We start from the raw sequence: 25,670 nt of genomic DNA on the forward strand, positions 1-25,670 counted from the left end.
GATGGAATAGAAGACCTCTGGAGAGATTTGAGGATATCAACCACCATTGTAGAGACTGACGAAGAGATGATGTCACAGATATGTGCCGTGAGCAAGGATCCGTCGCTTGTGACCACTGGGTAGCAAGGGTCCACTGAGGAATGCGCAGGTGAAGACGTGCGAGGGGGGTGACATGGACTGTGGATGCCATGTGACCCAAGAGTATCATCATTTGTTTGGCAGAGATGGAACGTTGTGGAAGCACCTGCTGACACAGAGATTGGAGAGTTTGAAGGCGGTTGGACGGTAGGAATGCTCTCATGAGGACTGTGTCCAGCACCGCTCCAATGAATTGAAGTCGTTGAGTGGGGAGGAGATGAGATTTGGGAAAATTGATCTCGAACCCCAGAAGCTGTAAGAACAAGATGGTTTGATTGGTGGCCAGGAGAACTGTTTGAGATGAATTGGCCTTTATCAACCAATCGTCCAGGTAAGGAAACACCTGAAGGTGATGGGAGCGTAGGTAAGCAGCTACCACAATTAGACACTTGGTGAATACTCGTGGAGATGAGGCAAGACCGAAGGGGAGAACTTTGTACTGGTAATGACAGTTGTTGATCATGAAGCGGAGGTATTGCCTGGAGGCTAGATGGATTGGAATATGAGTGTATGCCTCTTTGAGGTCGAGGGAACATAGCCAGTCGTCTTGATTGAGAAGAGGGTAAAGAGTGGCCAGAGAAAGCATCTTGAATTTTTCCTTGACCAAACATTTGTTGAGATCTCGAAGATCTAAGATGGGTCTGAGATCTCCTGTCTTCTTTGGAACCAGAAAATAACGGGAGTAAAACCCCTGCCCCTTCTGGTCCAGAGGAACCTCTTCGATAGCGTTTAGAAGAAGAAGAGATTGAACCTCTTGAATAAGGAGAGAAGCCTGAGGAGTGTTCAAAGCAGACTCTCTTGGCAGACTTTGAGATGGAAGTGTTTGGAAGTTGAGAGAGTAGCCGTGGCGGATGATGTTGAGAACCCATTGATCGGATGTTATGTTCTCCCAACGGCTGAGATAATAAGTGAGACGGCCTCCAATGGGTAGGGGAAGTTGAACTGATGGTGGCATAATGGCTATGTTCTGGAGAAACACGTCAAAAGGGTTGAGTAGACTTTTGAGGTGGAGGAGGTTTCACCTGTTGTTGCTGATTTTGCCTAGGTGGTTGACGTTGTTGTTGTTGTCGCTGACGCCTAGGTTGTTGGGAATGCTGAGGTAAAGGCCGAGCAGCATATCGGCGTTGGTATGCCGATTGTTGGCGAAACGGTCTAGCAGGGGGAGTCTTCTTTTTGTTCTTTAAAAGAGTATCCCATCTGGTTTCATGAGCAGACAGTTTTTGTGTTGTTGAATCCATGGATTCTCCAAACAGCTCATCCCCCAGACAAGGAGCATTTGCTAGACGGTCTTGGTGGTTCACCTCTAGCTCTGAGACCCTGAGCCATGCCAACCTGCGCATAGCCACTGACATAGCCGTGGCTCTAGAAGTCAATTCGAAGGTGTCATAAATTGATCTGACTAGAAATTTCCTCAACTGAAGGAGAGAGGAAGCACAGGAATGAAAAGAAGGTTTTTTACGATCAGGAAGGAATTTTTCAAATGAAGACAACTGTTGGACCAAATGCTTTAAATAAAAAGAAAAATGAAAAGCATAGTTTCCTGATCTATTGGCCAACATGGCATTTTGATAAAGCCGTTTGCCAAATTTGTCCATAGATTTCCCTTCTCTGCCAGGAGGGACTGAAGCATAAACATTAGCCCCCGCTGATTTCTTTAATGTAGACTCTACCAAAAGAGATTCATGAGGGAGCTGGGGCTTGTCAAACCCAGGAATGGGGATTACCCTGTATAGAGAGTCCAGCTTACGAGGAGCTCCTGGTACAGTCAGGGGAGTTTCAAGGTTTTTATAAAACGTCTCTCGTAAAATATCATGGAGAGGAAGTTTAAGGAATTCCCTTGGAGGCTGGTCAAAATCCAGAGCATCAAGGAATGCTTTGGACTTCTTGGATTCAGCCTCCAAGGGAATTGACAGGGATTCACACATCTCCTTCAAAAAGGAGGTAAAAGAGGTGGAATCCTGTTTAGAAGAGGGGTCTGTCACCAGGTGTTCCTCCTCATCGGAAGAGCATTCTCCTTCAGATAGGAAGGGCTCTTCTGAATCTCCCCACAAATCAGGGTCTCTAACCTGAGAGCCATGGTGTCGAGACTCAGGTGTGGAGGGCTCTACGTGCCGGGTTTTATGTGTAGATTTGCCCGATCTCATAGAAACGGTACCAGGCGATGCAACCTGATGTATCGGTACCGAGGTCTGTACCGCCTGGTGCTGAGACCTAGGTTCAGGAGCCAGAACCGGCATCGATGACGATGTGGTAAGGGCCGGCACCGATAAAGTGGATGCCGATAAGAGAGGGCGTTCCTCTATCGGTACCGGAGGCTCCGACCGAACTGGAACTGGAAGGTTCGGGGTCAAGAGAGCAGGAAACAGCTTTTGAAGTTGATCCTTAAGCTGCACCTGCAGAACGGCGGCGATGCGCTCGTCCAAGGATGGCACCGGCACCGCTTTTTTCTTCTGCGGTGCCTTGGGTGCCGCTCGACACTCCGAAGAAGAGCCCGATGTCGAGGGACTAACTTCGATCGGAGCGGAGCGCTTCCGTGGGCGCCTCGAGGTCGGCAGGATTGGGCTCACTGCTGTAGAGACCGGAGGACGCTCCAACGGGGAAGGCTTCTTAGCCGGCTTACCTGTGGGATGCGATACCGGCGTCGAATCACGCGGCGTCGACGAAGTCGGAGCCGACTGGGATGGAACAGATGTCGGTGCCGGAGTTGCGGAGTCGGACATCTCGGCACCGAAAAGGATCCGCTGCTGGATTTGGCGGTTTTTGAGGGTCCTCTTTTTTAAAGTTGCACAGCGGGAGCAAGTAGATGCTCGATGGTCAGGACCAAGACACTGCAGACACCAGTTATGGGGGTCTGTCAGCGAAATTGGTCTAGCGCACCGCTGGCACTTTTTAAAACCGGGCTGAGGGGGCATGAACGGGAAAACAGCCTCTGCCAAATCGAAAGCCGAGGCTTCGATCGTGGCAACAGGCCCCGCCGGGCCGAATCGAAAAAGAGGAGAAAAAATTCTTTTTTTTTTTTTTTTTTTTTAAAGAGAATAAGAAAAGAAATAAAGAAAACTTTATTCTAAAAGGGGTTTACGCGAGCGGGAAGGCGTGAAAAAAATCTCTTCAACGGCCGTTGAAGTGAACGCGTCTTCTTAGCTCCGCGGAAACTAAGAAACTGAGGGACCGCGCGCCGGGGTCGGGCGGGAAGGCACTCGCGCATGCGCGGTGCGGTATCCAGAACTTTCCAAGTTCTTAGAGTGCAATCACTCTAAAAGTGTCCGTACCGGGGCTCCGTCGGTGCCGTCACCCATCAGTCAAGAATATCTGCCTGCTTGTCCTGGGATAAGTGCATTTAAGTATAAAAGTATATATATAAAAAAATGAACGCAAAAAAATATAAAAAATATGACTATGATAAAGATATAGGGGACGAATGAAGATTTGATAGACCTTTGAGGTGTTTTTCACTTCAAGTGGTCAATCTGACACCCCATATTCAGCATATTCCATATCACTGGAATTTTGTTATTTTGGTCCTCAGCCACAGCCATCTTTGGTGCCAGTCGACCATTCATTTTTCAGCAGGATGGTACCCCATGCCACACAGCCAAGAAATTCCTCACCTGGTTCAAAGAGAAGGTTGAGTTGCTGGACTGGCCAGGAAACAGCCCAAATCTCAATCCCATTGAGAACCTCTGGGCCAGATTAAAGAGTGTAGTAGAGGCAAAGCAACTGTCCAACAAGCAAAAGATGATAGCAATAATCAACTCCTTGTTATACATAACACCTATTGATCTTATAAGAACATAAGAACAGCATTACCTGGTCAGACCAATGGTCCATCAAGCCCAGTAGCCCGTTCTCACAGTGGCCAATCCAGGTCACTAGTACCTGGCCAAAATCCAAGGAGTAGCAATATTCCATGCTACCGATACAGGGCAAGCAGTGGCTTTCCCCATGTCTTTCTCAATAACAAACTATGGACTATCTCCAGGAACTTGTCCAAACCTTTCTTAAAACCAGTTACGCTATCCGCTCTTACCACATCCTCAGGCAACGCGAAACAAAGCTTAACTATTCTGAGTGAAAAAAAATTTCCTCCTATTGGTTTTAAAAGTATTTCCCTATAACTTCATAGAGTGACCCCCTAGTCTTTGTAATTTTTGACAGAGTGAAAAACATTGATCCACTTGTACCCATTCTACTCCACACAGGATTTTGTAGACTTCAATCATATCTTCCCTCAGCCATCTCTTTTCCAAACTGAAGAGCCCTAACCATTTTAGTCTTTCCTCATATGAGAGGAGTTCCATCCACTTTATCATCTTGGTTGCCATGATGATGTGAGGCAGTAATCTAGGCTAAGGGATATCAAACGCGCTATTACTGAGACTGATGAAGTCATCAGATAACTGGACAAAATTAACATTATCAGCTTGGGTAGTTTATGAACAGCATTCTTTTTGTGAAATGTGCCAAATATCAAGCTTGTCTTGTTAAGTGATTACAGAGTTTCTGTTATTAGTCAAAAAGTTATGCTTTAAATACAATTATGATGTTATAGCCATGTTTTTTTTAAAAAGCATAATGCCTAAAATACTAGGTGTTTCCACAATTTTAGCCACTAGTGTAGATGCACATGAAAGCTCACAGTACCAGAGACAAAAAAAGGCTATTTCCAACTGAACTGCAGACCCAAACAGGAGAAAACTGCTAAATCAAAAATATGTAGACCTATATCACTTCAAACAAAACTAGTACTAATGAACTAAATTGGGGGGGGGGGGGGGGGAAACCAACTAATTAATGTGTCTTTTTTGCACCATTTAACATACTTTACAAGCAAATTACAGAAAAAGGATTTATCAAATCAAAACAAATACTAAGGAGGAAGTAGAATGTACCTTTTCATTAGTATGTTCACTGATATATAAGGTATGCCCATGTTCATCCAACTCTTCTGACCAACCCTTTGGAGGACAGTCACACTGCCTATCTGACTGGCTGTACCAAGAGTCATGGCAGATTTCTTCTGATGAAAAATGCTATAAGTAGTCAGAAACATAGTATTGTATGAGCTTTAAAGTAGATATCACTTTTGTGGCAGGAAAAAATAATATTCAGATCTATGGCAGTGAACCAGAAAGATTAAATTTCAAAAATTTATGTACATTGGATTTGTAAAACGGTGTCACTTCAAAGTTTTTCTCGAAAACAAAAATATTTTAAAAAGCTAACATAGCTCAATTCTAATATGCTTCAAACCCATCACTGAGCATCATCGATACACAGACTGACAATGTTGGAGTGTCAGTTCTCTCTATACTGTTTTCCTGTTTCAACCAGGTTTCTGGATCTTGACCATTTCTGAAAGTGATCGCCCTAGACTGCTCTCTGATTTTGCCTCTATTTTCTCATCCCCAACTATAAGGACTAAACCAAAGTAGTATACAGTGGTTAAAACTGAATACAAAGACATATGTATGCTTGACTAGTTGCAAAATATAATATATAATGAACAAAAAACATGACTGCTTTCAAGACCTGCAAAACAATCCAAACCAGAAGTGCCATTATGCATAAAAATCAGAACCCAAAGCTCTTAATGCAAAGGAAAAATTAAGTTCTTACCTGATAATTTTCTTTCCTTTAGCCACAGCAGATAAATCCAGAGACAAGTGGGGTTGTGACCATCTACCAACAGGCAGAGATAAGGAACACCAAAGCTGAGCTCTCACATATATAAGATGGTAGGTTCACTGGTCGCGTAATGTAACTCATTTTGAATAACATTTTTCTTAAGATCAATAAAATCAATCCACTTATCAAAAATGGTCTCCATATCCGATGTATCCACTTCCGGTTCAGGAATCTCTTGTAGAAGCCTATGTAGGCAGTCTTCTGTGTAACTGAGCACATTGTCCCAAGGGGCAAGAGACATGGTAACCCCCAAACAAAAGGCAAAGAACGAAACAGGGGAAACAAAACCACAAAAAAACCACAAAATCGAAAACAAAGACAGAGCAGAATTGTCCCAATCAGAATAATGCGCACAAAGAAAGTGTCCTTCAACTGATCTGATGAATTCAAAAATATATATATATAGTACAGCCAAGAAAAAAATATATAATAAACACGAGCATACATATGGACTAACACTTGAAATTACCACATAAGTATAAACAAGATTATTTTTTAAAAACATTTAGCTACCAACCATTAATTATATAAAGACAATGATGTCAATTAATATTTAATTAATATTTAATGAATACATTAAAAATATATATTAATAAAACTTTTAAAATCACAGCAATATACATTTAAAAAGGAGTAAGATATTGCACTATATGCTGCTCAAAAGAGAACAAAATCCTATATTTGAAATATAAACGACTAAGGAGGACACTATTGTAAAAATGGGTATTCATGTAAAAACAATCGTAAAACACCTGGCATCACTTATAAGAATCATTTTTTTAAAATGTGCATACCTTATGAGTCTTCAACAGGTGTATCCAAAACCATATAACCATAAATGTAAAGATGCACAACCCACTAAACGCGGCTGCATTTCTCCTACTGTAAACCGCGTCGAGCTCTACGAACGTGGAGATGATGCGGTATACAAACCTAAGGATTAGATTAGATTAGATTAAAGATAAAACAGAAAAGTAAAGGAAAAGAAAACGATCACTGAATAATGACGTTCAAATAAGGGAGGAAACACATACTGGTAAACGTTTAAAAAGAAATGATATGAACTCCTGCTATAAAGTCATTAAATAACCAGAAGCACTTAAGAATGCAAAAGAAAACCTTGAAAAGCAAATAAATACTACAGTTCAAATGTTCATTGGGATAGACACATCCGTACGGTGAAAAAATAACTGCATTACAACCGAGAGGAACAAAATTAATATTTATAAAAAGGAGAGAATGGCTGTCCAAACTTGTTTGAACTTCATTATTCAGTGATCGTTTTCTTTTCCTTTACTTTTCTGTTTTATTTTTTATATACTGTTTGTCATCATATATTTATATATGTTTTTTAGCTTGTGATCCGATGCACTTTGTATGTTTTTAACTTATTTATATCCATGTATGTATTTGTAGGCTCCTGAGGCAGGCCAGTTAGGCCGAAACATGTACATGTCAGGTTATGAAACTTTGGATGAATAAAGGCATTTGAATTCATCAGATCAGCTGAAGGCCACTTTCTTTGTGCGTATTATTCTGATTGGGACAATTCCGCTCTATCTTTAGGTTCACTGGTCAGCCAGTATTCTTTTTAACAAAGCAGCAGGATCAACATGAAAAGGGCAGTCGGCACAAAACTCCCTCCTCACAGTCGTCATATCTAGGCTGCCCACATGACCATAATGGAATATAAAGGGCAGGACCCTGGATTCATTCATTGTGACAAAAGGAAAGAAAATGATCAGGCAAGAATATAATTTTTCCTTCCTTGTTATCAGCAGCAGAGGAATCCAGAGACAAGTGGGATGTATCAAAGCAACCTCAAAGTAAGGTGGGATATTGCTGCAAATCTAGAAAAAGGAAGATATGAACCCAAAAGTTCCAGCATTCCCCCAAGGAAGCAAAGGAAGGATCAAAGTAGAATCGAAGGAGCTCTACTCAAACAGCCTATTTGCCTTCCAAAAATCAGTAACTGTGCACCGGTCTGCCAAAGGAGGAGAGATCTGCTCTGCTCAATGGAAAGAGGTTAACTACGAGGCCAAGCCTGCCAGCGTTAAAGGGCCAGACTGGAACTCAATGTGCTTAAGCACCTGAGGAGACTTTGTAATTGAAAGGATGAATAATGCTCAAAGCCTAGGCATCCATCAGAAAAGGAAAATGCACATGCTCCCCCCCCCCCAAGGAATGGAACTGTGCCAAGGATACACAACAGCCAAAGAAAGCATCTCACTTGCTAGCTAATGAAGAATGCGCCCCCGAGAGACCACCCCTAGACCTGTGCTCAGCTGCCCAAAAAGCCAGCAATGGGTTGGCAAGCAACCCAAAGCAAAGGAGCAGCTTTAGGGCAAGTAGTAGTGACCCACTGTCAAATGGAACTGTGATGCACCACCGGCACTGGAATGACAACCTCCCAAGATGGAGCAGTGCCACAAAGGAGCTGGAATTTGGTCTACATCCAAAGATGGAGAAGTGGAAAATAGTGATTAATAGAGCTGTGGCACAGACACAGTCGGAGTTGCATGCTACATCTAGTGATGGAGTTATGGTCCATATGCAGCCATAGCTACACTCTACTTCCAGCAAGTAAGCCGCTGCATCGATGCAACTGAAGCTGTGCTCTACATCCAGTGGAGCTGAGACGAACAGACTGAAGGTGCCCTACATCCAGAGATGGAGATGCCCCAAACAGGAAGTAGGTGATATGATCAAATTCAAGAGATGGAGCTTAACCATGGAATGAGCCGGGAAAAAACATCTAAAAGCACCCCACTCTACAACCAGAAATGGATAGAGCCATTGACAGAGCCATGCTGAAATGGCAGGAAGTTCCCCCTCTAGATTCTGAGGTGGAGTGGATCCTGCGATGGTGCTCTGGCTAACATGGCAGAGAATAGTGTCCCAGGGAAGCCAGGTCTTGGCATATAAAGAAAGGCCTAGGCTAATGGGGATCATTTTACATACAGTTACATGCATGTCCACTACTTTCCATGTATATTAAATAGAAAAGTGCCCAACAGGATAGTTAGGAAAAACACCTGAATGAAGCTAAGTGGCTTATGCAAAAACTGTCCTGGGGCAATAGTAAAGAAACTTTAAGAAGGATATTATTAACAAAGGACCAGGAAGACTATAGAGAGAGAGAAAAGAATATATAATTGTGCGATTTGCTGGTTAAGCGAGATTTAGGAAAGACTAAATGCATTAAAAAATTTGCTTTGTAGAGGTAAAATTTTTAAAAACTTTTTCTTTCTTCTCTGGCTATGTGGGCTGCTTTTCCCTACCCTTTTTTTCCTGTCTTAGTACTGAACAGAAATTTTCCTGCTTTTAGCTTTCTCTTTGTTGTTCCTGCTCTAAGTTAGAGTTAAATGTGTATAATTATAATATAAAAATCTGGAGAGCATTAAGTGAAAATGGACTTGGGGTCCCAAAGGTGAATGTATAGTGTGTGTATATCGGTGATATTCTAATAAGATAATGTTCCAAAAATTACAGATACTCTTCTGGGTTTAAACTTTAGAAAATCAAGATGAACTGGAAAAACTAGGCAGTCTGGCCAATGATACTTTTGATCCTGGACCTCTCGAACTGCATTCCAATAAAACAGTGAAATGTATTGCAAGAAGCCCCTCTGAGGTTAGATTTTACTTAATATATATCAGATCCCTATATATGTAAACTGTTGAGATACAAGTCAATATTAAAGAGTAAATACTTAAGAGTAAAACGTATTTGCCCCAAGTTGTATTATGTGATTTACACAAAAAGTTGAGACTGCAGACTGCTAGAAACAAATAGTCTGACTTTTTCAAGATATTGTGATCAGAAGGGACCAGGATGAACAAGGAGGAGCTTCGCTCTACATCCCGAAATGGGACCGATACATGGAAGAAGCTAAGCCCAAACAAGTAGGAGGCTCCTCACTCTCCCTCCAAAAGGAGAGCTGGCCAACAGATTCAACTTATCCAGAGGAAAAACTGAGCCGAGCAGGTATAGGTCATGATGCACTTCAAATCAAGAGGAAGAGCTTGCAAGGCTGCCAAAAACCAAACCTAGAAATGTGCATGCCAACAGCCAGTGCACCAGAGAAGTAGGCGTGTTAGGCAGTGCTGCCTAGTAAGATGCCATAGTCAGAAAGAGCACCCAGAAATTATAAAAATAAAGTTCTATGCGGTTTACAAAAAATTACAATTAAGAGAAGAAATAATACCGCAGCCGAAGGAACCGTTCACCGTTATTAATAATAATAACAACTTTATTTTTTCTATACCGCCATAATCTTGCAACTTCTAGGCGGTTTACAGTGAAAGAAGAGCTGTACAGTCAGCGAATTACAAGGTGAGAACAGGTAGGAAGTCACTGAGTAATCAATGTTTACAGGTTACAGTATAATCTTAAACATTTTACATTAAAGGGGCTGGATGGTCAGCGAATTACAGAATACAGATGGTGAGGAAGACACTGAATAGTCAAGAGAAGAACAGAATACATTTGTGAAGAAGCACAGTATCAGCATAAAGAGAAAAGTTTTAGGATTGGGGGTGTTGTCTGGCTGGGAAATAAATATTGAATAGAGCGGTCTTGATTTATTTCCGAAAGGCGCCATAGGTCTGCCTGGCTTTGTCAATGAAGTTGCCTAGCCAGGTTTGCTGTCTGCCAGCTTGAAACTTGAAAGTTCTATCCATAAAGGTCCTGTATTTGCAACCTATGACCTTCGGGTAGGCAAAGAGGTTGCGATTTCTGGTTGTCCTTATGGGGGTGTAAAGTTCGAAGTGAGGTAATAGATAAATTGGGGCCATTCCCCACACCAGTTTATAGCAAAAGCAGGAAAACTTAAATAAAATCCGTGCCTCAATTGGCAATGGTGCCTCTGCAGGTGATTGTTTTCTGTCTGGCATGGCTTATGTGTTTTGTGAATGAGTGTTTCTTTTGCCAGCTTAACTCAAAATTGCAAATATAATGGTCTGACCATATGCATTTCTCCCAAGCTCCTATGCTGTGTGAAAAGGTGACTATATCCAATTGGTGTCCCTTTTTATGTGTTTCCTCTTTGTTTGGTATGAAGAAGCCAAGGGTAGTTAGGAACGTATCAATTTCAATTACTTCCGGTTTTCCCTCTTGTTCCAGGTGAATGTTTATGTCGCCCAGCAACATATTGTACGGTCCTCTTATGGTATTAGCCGAAAGGAATTCGAAAAATTCTTCTTTGGCACTTGGCCATTTTTTTGGGGGGATGTAGAATAGTGTTACAGTTAGTGGTTCTTCCAGTTCGGTGTAAGCGATCTTACAAGTTAGGATTTCCAATTCTTCTGTAGTTTTAAAATCTATTCTACTAAGTTTGAAGAATGTTTTAGCGATTATTGCTAGACCTCCTCCTTTTTTCCAGCTTCTGGTTAGTGGAACGATTTTGTAGTCCTGCGGTAGCATTTCCTTTATTATGACGTCTGTATCCGAGACAATCCATGTTTCAGTTAGAAATAGGAGGTCTGGATTCTTTTGTTCTATCCAGTCATGTATAACTTGTGCCTTATTTCTCATGGACCAGGTGTTCAGGTAGTATCCTTTCAGGTTTCTATATTGTGTTGATATAGAAGTTTCGATAAAAGAATAGGCTGTGGCAATTTGTGTCATACATGCAACTAGCATAGCAGATGTGAACTAGTTAAGCTATAGTCAAGACCTTCCAGTAGATCCAACCACTTAAATATGACTTTGGCCTGTGCATATACAGGAAAGCAGGCAGTCCCATGATAGAGTAGCATTGGGGATCCAAACTGCTCTCTGCTGCATGAGTGCGCTATGAGTAGCCACTGGATCTGCATTGTCCTAACCACCTAGAAGGTAATAAAGAAGTGACCCTGGAGTTGGAGAGCCAACCGAAAGGTAACAGAAAAACTTGCCAAACACCAGAAATTCCTCTAGATAGTTATGCAAAAAACCTGCCATAGGCAAGCAAACCCTAGAGTGGGGCATAGCCACATCACTGAAGAGGCAGAGTCCTCTGAATGATGATAGCAGTACAGTGGAAAGTATGAGGTTGGACCAATATCAAAAATAGGAGGCTGAATCCAAGTGCCAGAGACCCTCTTTGTGTTGCCCTGGTGGTACTCTGGAGCTGAAGATTTGCACTAGAAGGTTGTGGCCAATGACAAAAGAAAGGATACCCAGGCTAAACAGGGGTCTAGCCTTGCTTTGGCTAGAAATACTACCCGAAGGCTGCAAACCCCATAGCAGAGACCAGACTAAGACTAGCCATAAAGAGAAGGGATGGCAAGAATCACCCGAGAGATCAGCACTTCCCCTGAACACAGGAACCTCGGAGGCACCATCATATAGCCTAAGGCCATCCAGCTGACTGGAATAGCAACTGAGCTCTGGCACAGAATCAGGGAAATTGGAAACAGTTGTGCTGGGAGGCAGCAAAACTCCTGGACATCAACCTTGTCTGCCTCACTACAGCAGATAGGCAATAACCACTGAGCCCAAGACCAGCTCACTAAAGGACTGAATAATGGCCCCCAGAAAGCCAGACACTAAAGGGAGATGCTGCTCAGGAAATGAGACAGAACCCAAGAAAGAGCCACCAGTAAAGAGGCACCCAACAGAAAGGCTTGTAAAGAGTTTCTCAGACATGACTTACAATTCACAAAATCCCATACAATCAAGAGAATGGTAGAGCTGGATAATTTGAAAACCCTGAGACCAAACCAGAAAGGGCAAGAGCACACAAATATCCTGTGTCAATTTCAATATAATAATAATAATAATAATAATAGCTTTATTTATATTCCATCATACCTTTTCAGTTCAAGATGGTATACAGTAAAGTACAGAGTGGATACCGCAGGTATCGATACAAGTGTGTGGAGGTTACAGCATTGAGATTACTTGGGAGGGTGTAGATAGGCGGTGTTCGCATTGGGATTGTAGGGGAGGATGGAAGAGGTTTCGAAGGATCAGATAAACTTGTCAAATAGGTGGGTTTTCAGAGATTTTCTGAAGGTATGATGGAGAATTCAGGAGAAGGGCACTTAGGGTGTTGTTCCAGATGCCTGCATGAAAGGATAGTGTCCTATCAAGGAATTTTTTTGTATCGACATCCCTTGGGAGTGGGGAATGAGAAAAGAAGAGTTTTGCGGGAGAGACGGGGATTGTCCTGAAGAACGAGGTGGCTCATGAGGTAGGTGGGCGAAGTGCTGAATAATGTCTTGTAGAAGAGGCAGCTGAATTTGAAGATAATTCTGGCTTCGATTGGTAGCCAGTGTAATTTTTTGAAGTATGGGGAGATGTGGTCGGATTTTTTCAGGCCGAAGATCATTCTTACCGCCGTGTTTTGGATCGCTCTAAGTCTTTTGGGGGTTTTTTTGTGTGGGACCCTAGGTAAATTATATTGCAGTAGTCCATTGAGCTTAGAATTAGAGATTGAACTAGCAGTCTGAACGCAGCAAAATCAAAGTAAGGTTTTAGAGTGTGTAATTTCCATAATAGGCAGAAGCATTTGTTGATTAAGATGTCAGTGTGAGCGTCAAGGGTGAATTGGTCGCTGGTGACACCTAGGATTTTTATGGTGGGTTGATTGGGAAGTTGCTTCCATTTAGATTGATTGAAGAGAGTCGAGGGTTTTGTTTGATGGGGTTGCCATGAAGAATTTGATCTTGTCCAGGTTTAGTTAAAGTTTGAAGTTTTTGGCCATTGCGAGACCTGGATGATCACTGAAGAGATGAAGGTCTTGGTTTTGGTCGATAGGGTGGAGATGGGAATGATGATTGTGATGTTGTCAGCATATATGTAGGATTTGATGTTCAGCTTTGATAGGGTTTGACCTAGAGAGGACATGTATATGTTAAAGAGGGTGGGAGAGAGGGGGAAGCCTTGTGGGACACCACAGGGGTTGACCCAAGATTGTGAGTAGGATTGTTCACTGATCACTTGGTAGGATTGGTTTTTCAGGAAGCCCTCAAACCAATTAAACACTTTTCCCATGATGCCAATGGAAATGCCATCCAAGAACACAAATAACCGCCGAAGAATGCTGGATATTAGCAGCATTTTAACACTGGAATCCACGCAGGCATGCTCCTCTGATACGATCCAGTCCTCTCACGGTGTGCTTCCTATGGAGGTGTGGCTCCAAATAAACATGTGTTCCAGGTACCCAACTATAGTGTTAGCACCGCCATAAATCTATCTACTCCCCTTTTTTTATTTAATAAAAGAATTGGGCACTGCCAAGAAATTGCATCAGGAAGGTGCATAATCACCAAGATACGAGGCTGGAGCCTTGACCAGGAAGGAGACCAGAAACTGCAATACACCATCCCCCACCCCAAGAGAGCTCAGATAGAAAACAGGGCATGAATGAAGGCTACAAAAATACAAGGCAGTCTTGCTAAAGCTCCCATCCGCCAAGTATCAGCACCTGAGTGCAATACCCGCAACAAGGCCCTGATATCGAATAATGGACACTGTAATCTTTTCATGCCCTAAAACTTTAGCTGCCATTCCAACTCACTCAGCCTCCTAGGGATCCCTTACAGTGGAAGTTGCTGCTGCTCTCCCAACAGCACAATGAGGCACCAACGTGCAGAATGCAGCTCCATTTTAGGTTTCTTTTGCGGGGGGAGGGGGAACAGGAGTCAGGATGCTGGTGCACCCTTCACCACCCCCAAACATGAGACACAGCATGGGAAGCAACTCTGCATCAAAACGGTAGTCAAAAGAAAGAACACACTCACTGAGGTGGTCCAAAACACATACACAGCTGGTTGCTTTTTTGTTTGTAACTGCCTCCAGTCCACTGTACTCTATGTTTAATAACCTGGGGTTTTTTGTTTGTTTGTTTTTTAAACATGAGTAGTAGGAGCACAGGGTAATTATCATATGGGGCAACACGAGATGGGTAGGGAACTGCCACCACCAACTATACCCTAAAATAGGCACCCAAGAAGCCTTGCTCAACTGAGATAGCATAGCTAAAACAGGAGTTTAGCTGAGCCAGATATAGCCAACACTCACAGGCCACACTGCATAGCAGATGAAACCAGGAGCAGGAGAGAAACTATCCATCCACCTGCTGGAGTTAGAGAAGACTAGCTATCTAGCTATATATGATGGTAGGCTCACTGGATAGCTAGTCTTCTCTAACTCCAGCAGGTGGATGGATAGTTTCTCTCCTGCTCCTGATTTCATCTGCTATGCAGTGTGGCCTGTGAGTGTTGGCTAGATCTGGCTCAGCTAAACTCCTGTTTTAGCTATGCTACCTCAGTTGAGAAAGGCTTCTTGGGTGCCTATTTTAGGGTACAGCTGGTGGTGGCAGTTCCCTATCCATCTCATGTTAACCCATATGATAATTACCCTGTGCTCCTACTACTCATGTTTAAAAAAACATGCTGGTGGATAGTCACAACACACTCATCTCTGGATTCATTTGCTGCTGATGACAAGGAAGAGATAAAAATCAGATTGCTTTACAGCTAAATTACATTACAGCGTTACTTCAAGATACAGGAAACTTGAAAACTGTTCTGTGCAAGAGTCAGAACATGTGTAGCATATTCTTTATTATCCCCTGATATGGATCTAGGCTGCAGTAGAAGTTCATGATTGTTAAACATGGCATTTTTTTTATTTATAGACTAACTTAATGCTTGTCATAATAGCATGGATTTTAATCTTACTTATAGTTTTTCAGAAATTTCTTAGAATGTTACTACTCAATTGAAAAATAATGCATTTTACAGAAAGTCAAACCATTTTTTCAGTTTTTATCCAGCTCCATTAAAAAACAAACAGTCTGCCAATCTCTCAATTTCTAAGTTTACAAAGGATCTGTTTGGCAAATAAGGATTTTAAACATCAGTCATTGGATTTGAGAGATTATCCTGAAATGGTGGTCCTAGGAGCCTACAAAAGAGCTTATTTTAACAATCGTGAACTTCTGCTGCAACCTAGATCCATATCAGGGAATAATGAAGACTATGCTACACGTGTTCTGACTTTTTCACAGAACAGTTTTCAGTGTATCTTAAAGAAACATTGGCATATTCTAGAAGTGGATGGCGTTTTTTCAAGATAAAGTTTTACGGACTGCATATCAGAGAAATAAAAATGTTAAAGAATTACTGAGTCCATCGGTTTTACCAAGACTGAATTTGCCATCACCAGTATAACCAAAAGGTCATACAGCTTACGGTTCTTGCTAGATGTGTAGTGCTTTGTAATCCTATGAATATGGGTATATGAATTAAGATATGCTACAAACTGTAAAACTGACTGTGTGACTTATGGGATCACATGCCCATGCAACAAGGTCAAACTTCACATAAACTTAATGCGAGGCTGAATGAGCTTAAGAGCAATATTGGTAGAAAATGTCTGGGGGCCCTATTGTCAAACACTAGCCCATTTTCAACATAATTTTTTTTGCTTTAAGAGGGATTGTTCTCTCCTCCCCTGGGGTACTCAGTCCAGGAAGAAATTTTCAAAGATACCTTGCAAAGAGGGAGCAACGCTGGCTTTTCAAATTGCAGACCTTGGCACCATTGGGGTTAAATTCTAACATTGAATGGCAGCACTTTTACTAATTGCACAACTACTGATAATCACAAGAAGCCTGTTCACTGGCTAGATTCCTGGGATTAGCGTTCATTAAGTCTGCAGTCACCATTTTGTATGAGAATGTCAGTGGTGGATGGTTGTAAGCTTTAAGGACCCTTTTTATGAAGCCGCATTAGGCTTTTTTTTTTTTTTTTTAAATCACCGGCCACGGAGGTATTAGCTCTGACGCTCATAGAATTCCTATAAGCATCGGAGCTAATACCACCACGGACAGTGATTAAAAAAAAAAAGCCTACGGCAGCTTCTTAAAGGGAGGGGGGTAAGTGAGCAAGACTGTATGTCTGGTTTTTCTATTTCTTGAAGGGATCTTCTAAATAATATTTTGCCTTAGAGTTTATGGAGCTGTTGAATTGAAATCCCTGATGCAGCAGTAAACCTCTGCCGTGAAATGCTGGCCATGTCAGATAGTGCAGAAGCAGGTATGAAGTTGTGAAGAAATGAACTGGTGAAGCTAAATGCACTATTATGAAGAATTAAAATTTTTTCTACCAAGATTAAGTACATTTTTTAAAGAATGTCTTGCACTGCTGGTTTTCTGATTTGATTGACTGTGTGAATTTAAAGGAGTTTATATATTTATTTTGAAAATATAGATGAGTAATGCATATAAAGTATTATTAAGTCTTACTCTTTTTGAGGATATATCTTACTATAAACTGGACCTAAAATATATCTTATGAAGATTTTCATTTTTGGTGGGGGAGGTTTCACAATGATTATTTTATTTATTTATAACCCATTTAAAAAGTCTAAGCAGCTCCCAATAAAACATATAAATTAAAAAACCCAAAAAAATCATGGTAAACAGAATTAGTAAAATTATCTTACTCAGATAGCTCTAAACCAGTGGTCTCAAACGCAAACCCTTTGCAGGACCACAATTTTGATTTGTAGGTGCTTGGAGGGACTCAGAAAAAAATAGTTAATGTCTTATTAAAGAAATGACAATTTTGCATGAGGTAAACTTTATAATTTATAAATCTTTCCTTTTGGCTAAGTCTTAATAATAATATTGTAATTTATAGCTAAAGAGACATATGATCAAGAAACTGTTTTATTTTACTTTTGTGATTATGATAAACATACCACAGAGGGCCTCAAAATAGTACCTGGCGGGCCGCAAATTGAGACCACTGCTCTAAACCTATTCTCAAAAGGTCTAATTTTGTCATGGTCTAACTGTCCCAATTTTTACTTAAGGAGCTCACTTGATGTTCACCTGAAAGATGATTTGCTCCCATTCTGAGGCTTTCCCTATTCCCAAATAAGGATTTAGGTCACTGTTTTGTTTCTGGGTTGTTGGGTTTTTTGTTGTTTTTTTGGGGGGGGGTTAGGGGGGTTGCAGAATTTGGATGGTTTTTGGACCACTATATATTTTTGATTCTTTAGTCTAGAAATATAACCACATAAAAGAAAAACTAAACAAGTATAAAAAGAGGCTTTGGAACCTCTAAAAAGCAGAAGATAATGCCATTTATAAAAATGAAACAAAACTATCTTTCCATTTGGCTGTTGCCCTCTATTTTCAAGCCTAAGAAAGCTTAAATAGCTATAGAGCTCTCCCTCCGGATTCACTGTTTCCCTACTCGCAAATTCAGTTATTCGCAAATTTTTTTTCTTCTTTTTGCAGGCTGCCCGAACCTCCCAGGCTTTACCTGGTGGTCTAGCGGTGATGCTCCTGCCCTGTGCAAAGCCATCATCAAAATGGCTGCTATGAGTTCCCATTGTAGTCTCGAGCCATAAGTCCCCAAGTACAAACTATTAAAAATAACAGGCCAACAAAAATCAAAATTCTCCTGGTGTCTTGGGGTTATTTGGGATGCTGATTCAGAAAATTGCACTGGATAAACCACATCAACTCTAGTTTCTTAGATATGGTTTAATTTATTATTTTTTTTACTGCTATTTAAAAGATCTCTTCTGCAGAATCAGGATGTCAAACTTTTCATGGGAAAATTTATGTATTTAATATTACCCATTTTTTTGTGTATAATGTCCTTTGTTTCACAACTATAAAGCTAGGCCTTAAATAAAGAAGGTTCGTGCATTGAATACATAACACATATGTTACCTAGACTTACCATGGAAAAACTAAGGCAGGCATTTTTGATGGTCCACAGATCAGACAACTTATAAATGACCCACATTTCATTTGATCTTGTTATGAAAAACTTTCTTGGCAACAAGAAGGCAGACAGCTACACACAATTAGTGAAGCATATGCTCTTTCATTTCAAGTAACTTCTGAAAAGAGAATTACGAAGGGATGAGACTCATGGTGGGGAAGAAGATTAAGAAGAGGATAAGCACTGTAAAAACGCTAGAGCAAGCATGGTCCCTTTTTAAGGACAAAGTCACCAAAGCGCAAAATCTATATATACCGCGTATCAACAAGGGATCCAAGAGGAAAAAGAACAAGGAACCGGCGTGGCTCACTGTAGTGGTGAAAGAAGCGATCAGATACAAGAAGATTTTGTTTAAGGAATGGAAAAGGTCAAAAACGGATGAAAACTGGAAAAAAAACAACATCAAAGCAGGTGCCATTAGGCAGTAAGAGAGGCCAAAAGAGACTACAAGAAAAATATAGCCAAGGAAGCGAAAAACTTCAAGCCGTTCTTTTGATATATTAAAGGGAAACGACCTGCGAAGGAAGTGGTGGGGGCTGTTGGATGACCATGGAATACAGGGAGTACCAAAGGAGGACAAAGCCATCGCCGACAAACTGAACACATTTTTTGCATCTGTATTTACCAGAGGATCTACCCAACATACCAGAAGCCGACAGGCTATATGCAGGAAACGAAGATGGGAAACTAACAGGGTTGACAGTCAGTCTAGAAGAGTGATAGGCTTAAAAACGATAAGTCCCGGGACCAGACGGAATCAAGGAACTGAAAGGGGTTATAGCTGAACTGCTCCAACTAATAGCCAATCTGTTGATCAAATCAGGAAGGATTCTGGAAGGCTGGAAAGTGGCGAATGTTACGCCGATCTTCAAGAAAGGTTCAAGGGGAGAACCGGGAAACTACAGACCGGTGAGTCTGACCTCGGTACCAGGAGAGATGGTAGAAGCGCTGATAAAGGACCGCATCATTAATCACCTTGATGGGCACAATCTGATGAGGACCAGCCAGCACGGCTTCAGCAAAGGAAAATCTTGCTTGACGAACTTACTGCACTTCTTCAAGGGAGTAAACAAGCAGATAGACAAGGGCATCCCGGTTGACAATGTATATCTGCATATTCAGAAGGCTTTCAAACAAGGTCCCACATGAACAACTACTTCGAAAAATTGCGAGCCATGGGATGGAGGGTGAAATACTCACGTGGATTAAAAACAGGTTGGCGGATAGGAAACAGAGTGGGGGTAAATGGACAATACTTGGACTGGAAAAGCGTCACGAGTAGAGTGCCGCAGGGTTTGGTGCTTGGACCCGTACTCTTCAACATATTTATTAACGACCTGGAAATTGGTACGATGAGCAAAGTGATTCAATTTTCAGACGATACAAAGTTATTCAGAGTAGTGAAGACACAAAGATTGCGAAGACCTGCATCGTGATATAAACACGCTCGAGAAATGGGCCACAACATGGCAATGAGGTTTAACATAGATAAGTATAAGGTGATGCATGTCAGTAACAAAAATCTTATACACGAATACAGGATGTCCAGTGCAGTACTCGGAGATCCCCCCAGGAACGAGACTTGGGAGTACTGGTTGACAAGTCAATGAAGCCATCTGCGAAATGTGCGGCGGCAGCAAAAAGACAAACAGAATGCTAGGAATGATTAAGAAGGGAATCACAAACAGATCGGAGAAGGTTATCATGCCGCTGTACGCCCTCACCTGGAATACTGCTTCCAGCACTGGTCGCCCTACATGAAGGACATAGTACTACTCAAAAGGGTCCAGAGAAGAGCAACTAAAATGGTTAAGGGGCTGGAGGAGTTGCCATACAGTGAGAGATTACAGAAACTGGGCCTCTTCTCCATTGAAAAGAGGAAACAGAGGGGACATGATCGAAACATTCAAGATAATGAAGGGAATAGACTTAGCAGATAAAGACAGGTTGTTCACCTTCTCCAAGGTAGAGAGAACGAGAGGGCACTCTCCAAAGTTAAATGGGGATAGATTCCGTACAAATGTAAGGAAGTTCTTTTTCACCCTAGAACGCTCTTCCGGAGGCTGTTATAGGGGAAAACATCCTCCAGGGATTCAAGACAAAATTAAGACAACTTCCTGCAGAACTTACACAGGTAAGGCTAAACTCAGTTAGGGCTCTGGTCTTTGACCTAAGGGACACCGCGAGAGTAGACTACTGGGCACGATGGACCACTGGTCTGACCCAGCAGCGGCAATTCTTATGTTAACGTCCATTATCTGCACAGTCACTTAGAAACATAGAAACATGACAGCAGATAAAGGCCAGATGGCCCATCTAGTCTGCTCATCCGCAACCACCATTATCTCTATCTCTCTCCGAGAAATCCCAAGTGCCTATTCCAGGCCCTCTTGAATTCAGACACAGCCTCTGTTTCCACCACCTCTTCTGGGAGACTGTTCCACGCATCTACCACCCTTTCTGTTTAAAAAAAAAGTATTTCCTCAGATTACACCAGAGCCTATCACCTCTTAACTTCATCCTATGTCCTCGCATTGCAGTTTCCTTTAAAATGAAAAACTCGACTCATGCCCATTTATATTATGTATTTATATATTTAAACGTCTATCATATCTCCCCTCTCCTGCCTTTCCTCCAAAGTATACAGATTGGATCTTTAAGTCTGTCCTCATACGCCTTATCACGAAGACCACACACCATTTTAGTAGCCTTCCTCTGGACCAACTCCATCCTTTCTATATCTTTTTGAAGGTGCAGCCTCCAGAATTGTACACAATATTCTAAATGAGATCTCACCAGAGTCTTATACAGAGGCATCAATACCTCCTTTTTCCTACTGGCCATACCTCTCCCTATGCACTCTAGCATCCTTCCAGCTTTCGCTGTCACCTTTTCAACCTGTTTGCCACCTTAAAATCATCACATACAATCACACCCAAGTCCCGCTTTTCCCTTGTGTACATAAGTTCTTCATCCCTTAAACTGTACCGTTCCCTTAGGTTTTTGCAGACCAAATGCATGACCTTCATTTCTTAGCATTAAATTTTATCTGCCAAATTTCAGACCATTCTTCAAGCTTCGCTAGATCTTTCTTCATGTTATTCACACCATCCTATTTCACAAAGACATAAAAACAATGGAAGCCAGATACCAAGGAAGATGGAATGCACACACAATGGCAGACTATTGTTAGAATCTTAAGTGGGCTGGTTCTGGCAGATCCCACTCTCAGAAGTCTTACAAACTTGTGCTTTTGGTTTGAAATACGTAGATTTTCATATTGTATACTTCTTTTAAATTTTTTAAAAAATTTTAAAAATTTGTTACTTTTCCTTCGTGCTTAAAATATATTAATATAAGTACTACATTAAAATATCCAGATTTTTTAATGGGCGAGCAGATTGAAGAGTGGTATATGGCACATGTTCTATATCTCAAAAACTAGAGCTGATGGGAGAAAACTGGTACCATTTTTGGAATCAGCAGGTCAAATATACCCAGAAACAGGTCTAACATTTGAGGCAACAAAATGATTGTTGGCTAGTGTAATCAATACATAGCGATATCCACAAACACAAGAGAATTAAACAGCCTTTGTATAAAGGTAAACAAAGATGGTGTCAAGACAGAATGGAGAAAAAGGCATGTTTACCACAAAAAGAAACTTCTTTATCCATCTTCAAAGAGTCAACTCAGGATTTGAATGATATCAGATAGGGGCAACTATAAACTTTGTTTTCTTTTCCTTTTTATTTAATCCACAACCAAGAAACAGACAACATTCAGTACATAGTTTAACATACATAGTTTCAACATACATCTTTTTATATAAACTGTCATAACATAAGTTTATTTATATACCGCAGGACCGTGAAGTTCTATGCAGTTTACAATGATTAAAAAATGTTACAAATTGAGTAGAACTAGAACTAACAAAGTTAGAGATTGGTGATTAACAGTTAGAGATCAATTGTTGTGGGAGATTGTATGGTTCAGCTATCAAAGTACCGTATTTTCACGCATATAACGCGCGCGTTATACACGATTTTACAAACTGTGTATAACCATGCGCGTTATATTCATGAGCGCGTTATCCCCTTTTTTTTTTTACATAGTTCCCCCCCCCCCCGCAGGACCGCTCACACTCCACCCCGAAGGACCGCTCGCGCTCGAACCCGCACCCCCACCCCGAAGGATCGCTCGCACCCCCACAGCCTCCCCACCCTCCCCCCATCATGTAGAAGCTGCCTACCGTCGTCCTGCTACTTCCTCTGCCGGTGGTCCTGCCCCTTCTCTTAGCCCTGCGTCTATGCTGCTTCCTCTTCCAGCGTTCCCGCCCTTTCTCTGACTAGAGTTGATGTGGTTTATCCAGTGCAATTTTCTGAATCAGCATCCCAAATAACCCCAAGACACCAGGAGAATTTTGATTTTTGTTGGCCTGTTATTTTTAATAGTTTGTACTTGGGGACTTATGGCTCGAGACTACAATGGGAACTCATGGCAGCCATTTTGATGATGGCTTTGCACAGGGCAGGAGCAGAGGAAGCAGCAGGACGACGGTAGGAAACTTCTTCATGATGGGGGGGGAAAGCTGTGGGGGTGCGAGCGGTCCTTCGGGGTGGGGGTGCGAGTGGTCCTGCGGGGGGTGAATCGGACGTCGGGGGGGCATCAGGCTTTCAGGGTGGGGACAGGACTTCAAGGGGGAGAGGAGAGTCGGGGCGGGCTAAAGGAGAGTCGGGCAGGCGTGCGCGGTATATAAAAATTTATTTACATAAATTGCAGTTCCCCACGCGCTATTCCTGTGTGTGCGTTTTACACGGGTGCGCGGTATACGAGTGAAAATACGGTACTTCCGGAACAGATATGTTTTAGGTGTTTCCTAAATTCCCCATAGTTATTAGCATGCATAAGTAATTGTTTCAGATCTTTTCCCCATAATGCAGCTTGATAAGAGAAAAGATGTTGATGATGTTTTTTAAATTTACATCCTCTAACTGGTGGTTAAAAAAACTTCAGGTGTGAGCTTCTCTTATGTCTATTGGTTGAGAAAGAGAAAAAGTCAATTATATATTTGGGTGCTAGACTGAATAGTACCTTGAAGCAAAAACAGCCAAATTTGAACTTGGCATGTGTTTCCATCGGCAACCAATACAGGAGTCGGTAGGAAGGGGTTATGCGATTGGATTTTTTCAACTCAAAAATCAGCCCAACCGCCACATTTTGCACCAGTTGTAATCTCTGCATATTCTTCTGGGAAATTGCCATATGGGCGATATTACAGTAATCAAGATGGCTCAGTATAAGGGATTGTATCAGAATACTGAATGATGAAGCTTCGAAGTATGCTCTAATGCAGTGTTTTTCAACCGCTGTTCCGCGGCACACTAGTGTGCCGCGAGATGTTGCCTGGTGTGCCGCAGGGCCGCCGGGCCCGGAGCTTACAGGGGGCCCGAGGCAGGGGCGCCAGTAGCTCGCCAAGGCAAAGTGAGTCGATCACCCAGGACTCACTTTGTCTTGGCGATCTAATCCACAGTTCTTCAACCGCCGGTCCGCAGGAAATTTTTGCCGGTCCGCGCAGGACCGGCAAGATTGACTCATTTGAACTTCCTGCCGGTCCGCGCAGGACCGGCAAGATCAGCATCGGAAGCGTGCGCTGGGCCGGAGAGATCTTGGGGAGCCTCCGACAGTGGCTTTCTCCCCTCTCTGCAGCTCTCCTTTACTTCCCAGCGCAGCGATTCACGAAGGCAGCCTCGGGGCTTTTGCTGAGTCGCGGCTGCCTCTGATGATGCAACTTCCTCTTTCCTCAGAGGCGGCGCGACCCAATAAAGGACCCGAGGCTGCCTTCGTGAATCGCTGCGCTGGGAAGTAAGAAGAGCTGCTGGGAGGGGAGAAAACCACTATCAGTCTGGGAAGCTGCTGGGCAGGGGAAAAAAGGGACAGCTGCTACTGGAGAGGGAGAAGGAGAAAGAGAGATGCATCTGGGAGGGGAGGAGGGAAAGGAATCTGGGAAGCTGCTGGGCCAGGAAAAAAAAGGACAGCTGCTACTGGAGAGGGAGAAGAAGGAGAGATGCTTCTGGGAGGGGAGGAGGGAAAGGAATCTGGGAAGCTGCTGGGCCAGGAAAAAAAAGGGACAGCTGCTACTGGAGAGGGAGAAGGAGAAGGAGAGATGCATCTGGGAGGGGAGGAGGGAAAGGAATCTGGGAAGCTGCTGGGCCAGGAAAAAAAAGGACAGCTGCTACTGGAGAGGGAGACGGAGAGATGCTGCTGGGAGGGGAGGAAGGGAAGAGAGTTACTGCTGGACAGGAGGCTGGGAGAAAGAAAGAAAGGGGGCAGGCAGGGAAACAGAAGGAAAGAAGAGAAACAGAAAAAAAGAAAGAAAGGTCAGGGAGAGAGGAAGAAAAAGTTGGGGGAGGGAATGAGGTGTGGAGGAGAGAAAGCATACAGGCTGATAGAAGGGAAGAAAGATTGGATGCACAGTCAGAAGAAGAAAGTGCAACCAGAAATCACCAGACAAGGTAGGAAAAATGATTTTATTTTAAATTTAGCAAAGTGGAGGCAGTATTACCACAGTTTTCAAAGGAATTTGCCCAAATAACTTAATAGTTAACTGGGTAAATTCCCAGAGATGAAAACTTCCCTTCACTTACTATGCACAGTTCTGAATTTATATCTGCTGTCTATATTTTACAATATGGTCACCTTTTACTAAACCGCAATAGTGGTTTTTAGCGCAGGGAGCCTATGAGCGTCAAGAGCAGTGCTGGGCATTCAGCGCAGCTCCCTGCGCTAAAAACTGCTATTGTGGTTTAATAAAAAGGATGGAGGGTATATTTGTCTATTTTTGTATGCTATAAAAACCAAATACAGAGAGAGACTGAGAGCTGTTGACGAAGAGGTACGTGTGTGTCTTTCTTCCATTCCAGCCAGAATATCAGCTTTGTGTTCAGCCAAACAGGCCCAGGTTTCGCACTGAATAAAGTATTTTATAATTTTTATAATTTTTATTTCATAATAAAGTAATTATAAAATACTTTCTTTGTGTTTATTTGATTCCTATTCAAGAGAATTACTTTATATATAGTCAATATAGGCAGAGAGTTAAATTTT

At 42.2% G+C, this 25,670-nt stretch overlaps 1 protein-coding gene across 6 annotated transcripts in view; it reads right to left on the bottom strand.

The window, feature by feature from the left end:
• The window catches only part of ARHGAP12 (Rho GTPase activating protein 12), a 240,938-nt gene that overhangs the window by 138,719 nt on the left and 76,549 nt on the right, over nt 1-25,670 (bottom strand). For 3 of the 6 annotated variants that reach the window (XM_033931485.1, XM_033931487.1, XM_033931486.1), the window contains exon 4: nt 5,028-5,168. The exons of the other annotated variants lie outside the window; for them this stretch is intronic. In XM_033931485.1, the coding sequence (XP_033787376.1) occupies nt 5,028-5,168 (141 nt within the window). The remainder of the gene's footprint in view (nt 1-5,027; nt 5,169-25,670) is intronic. 6 annotated transcript variants of the gene reach the window in all.

This window comes from Geotrypetes seraphini, chromosome 2 (genome assembly GCF_902459505.1).
Source record: "Geotrypetes seraphini chromosome 2, aGeoSer1.1, whole genome shotgun sequence".
In the NCBI taxonomy this organism is placed as follows: domain Eukaryota; kingdom Metazoa; phylum Chordata; class Amphibia; order Gymnophiona; family Dermophiidae; genus Geotrypetes; species Geotrypetes seraphini.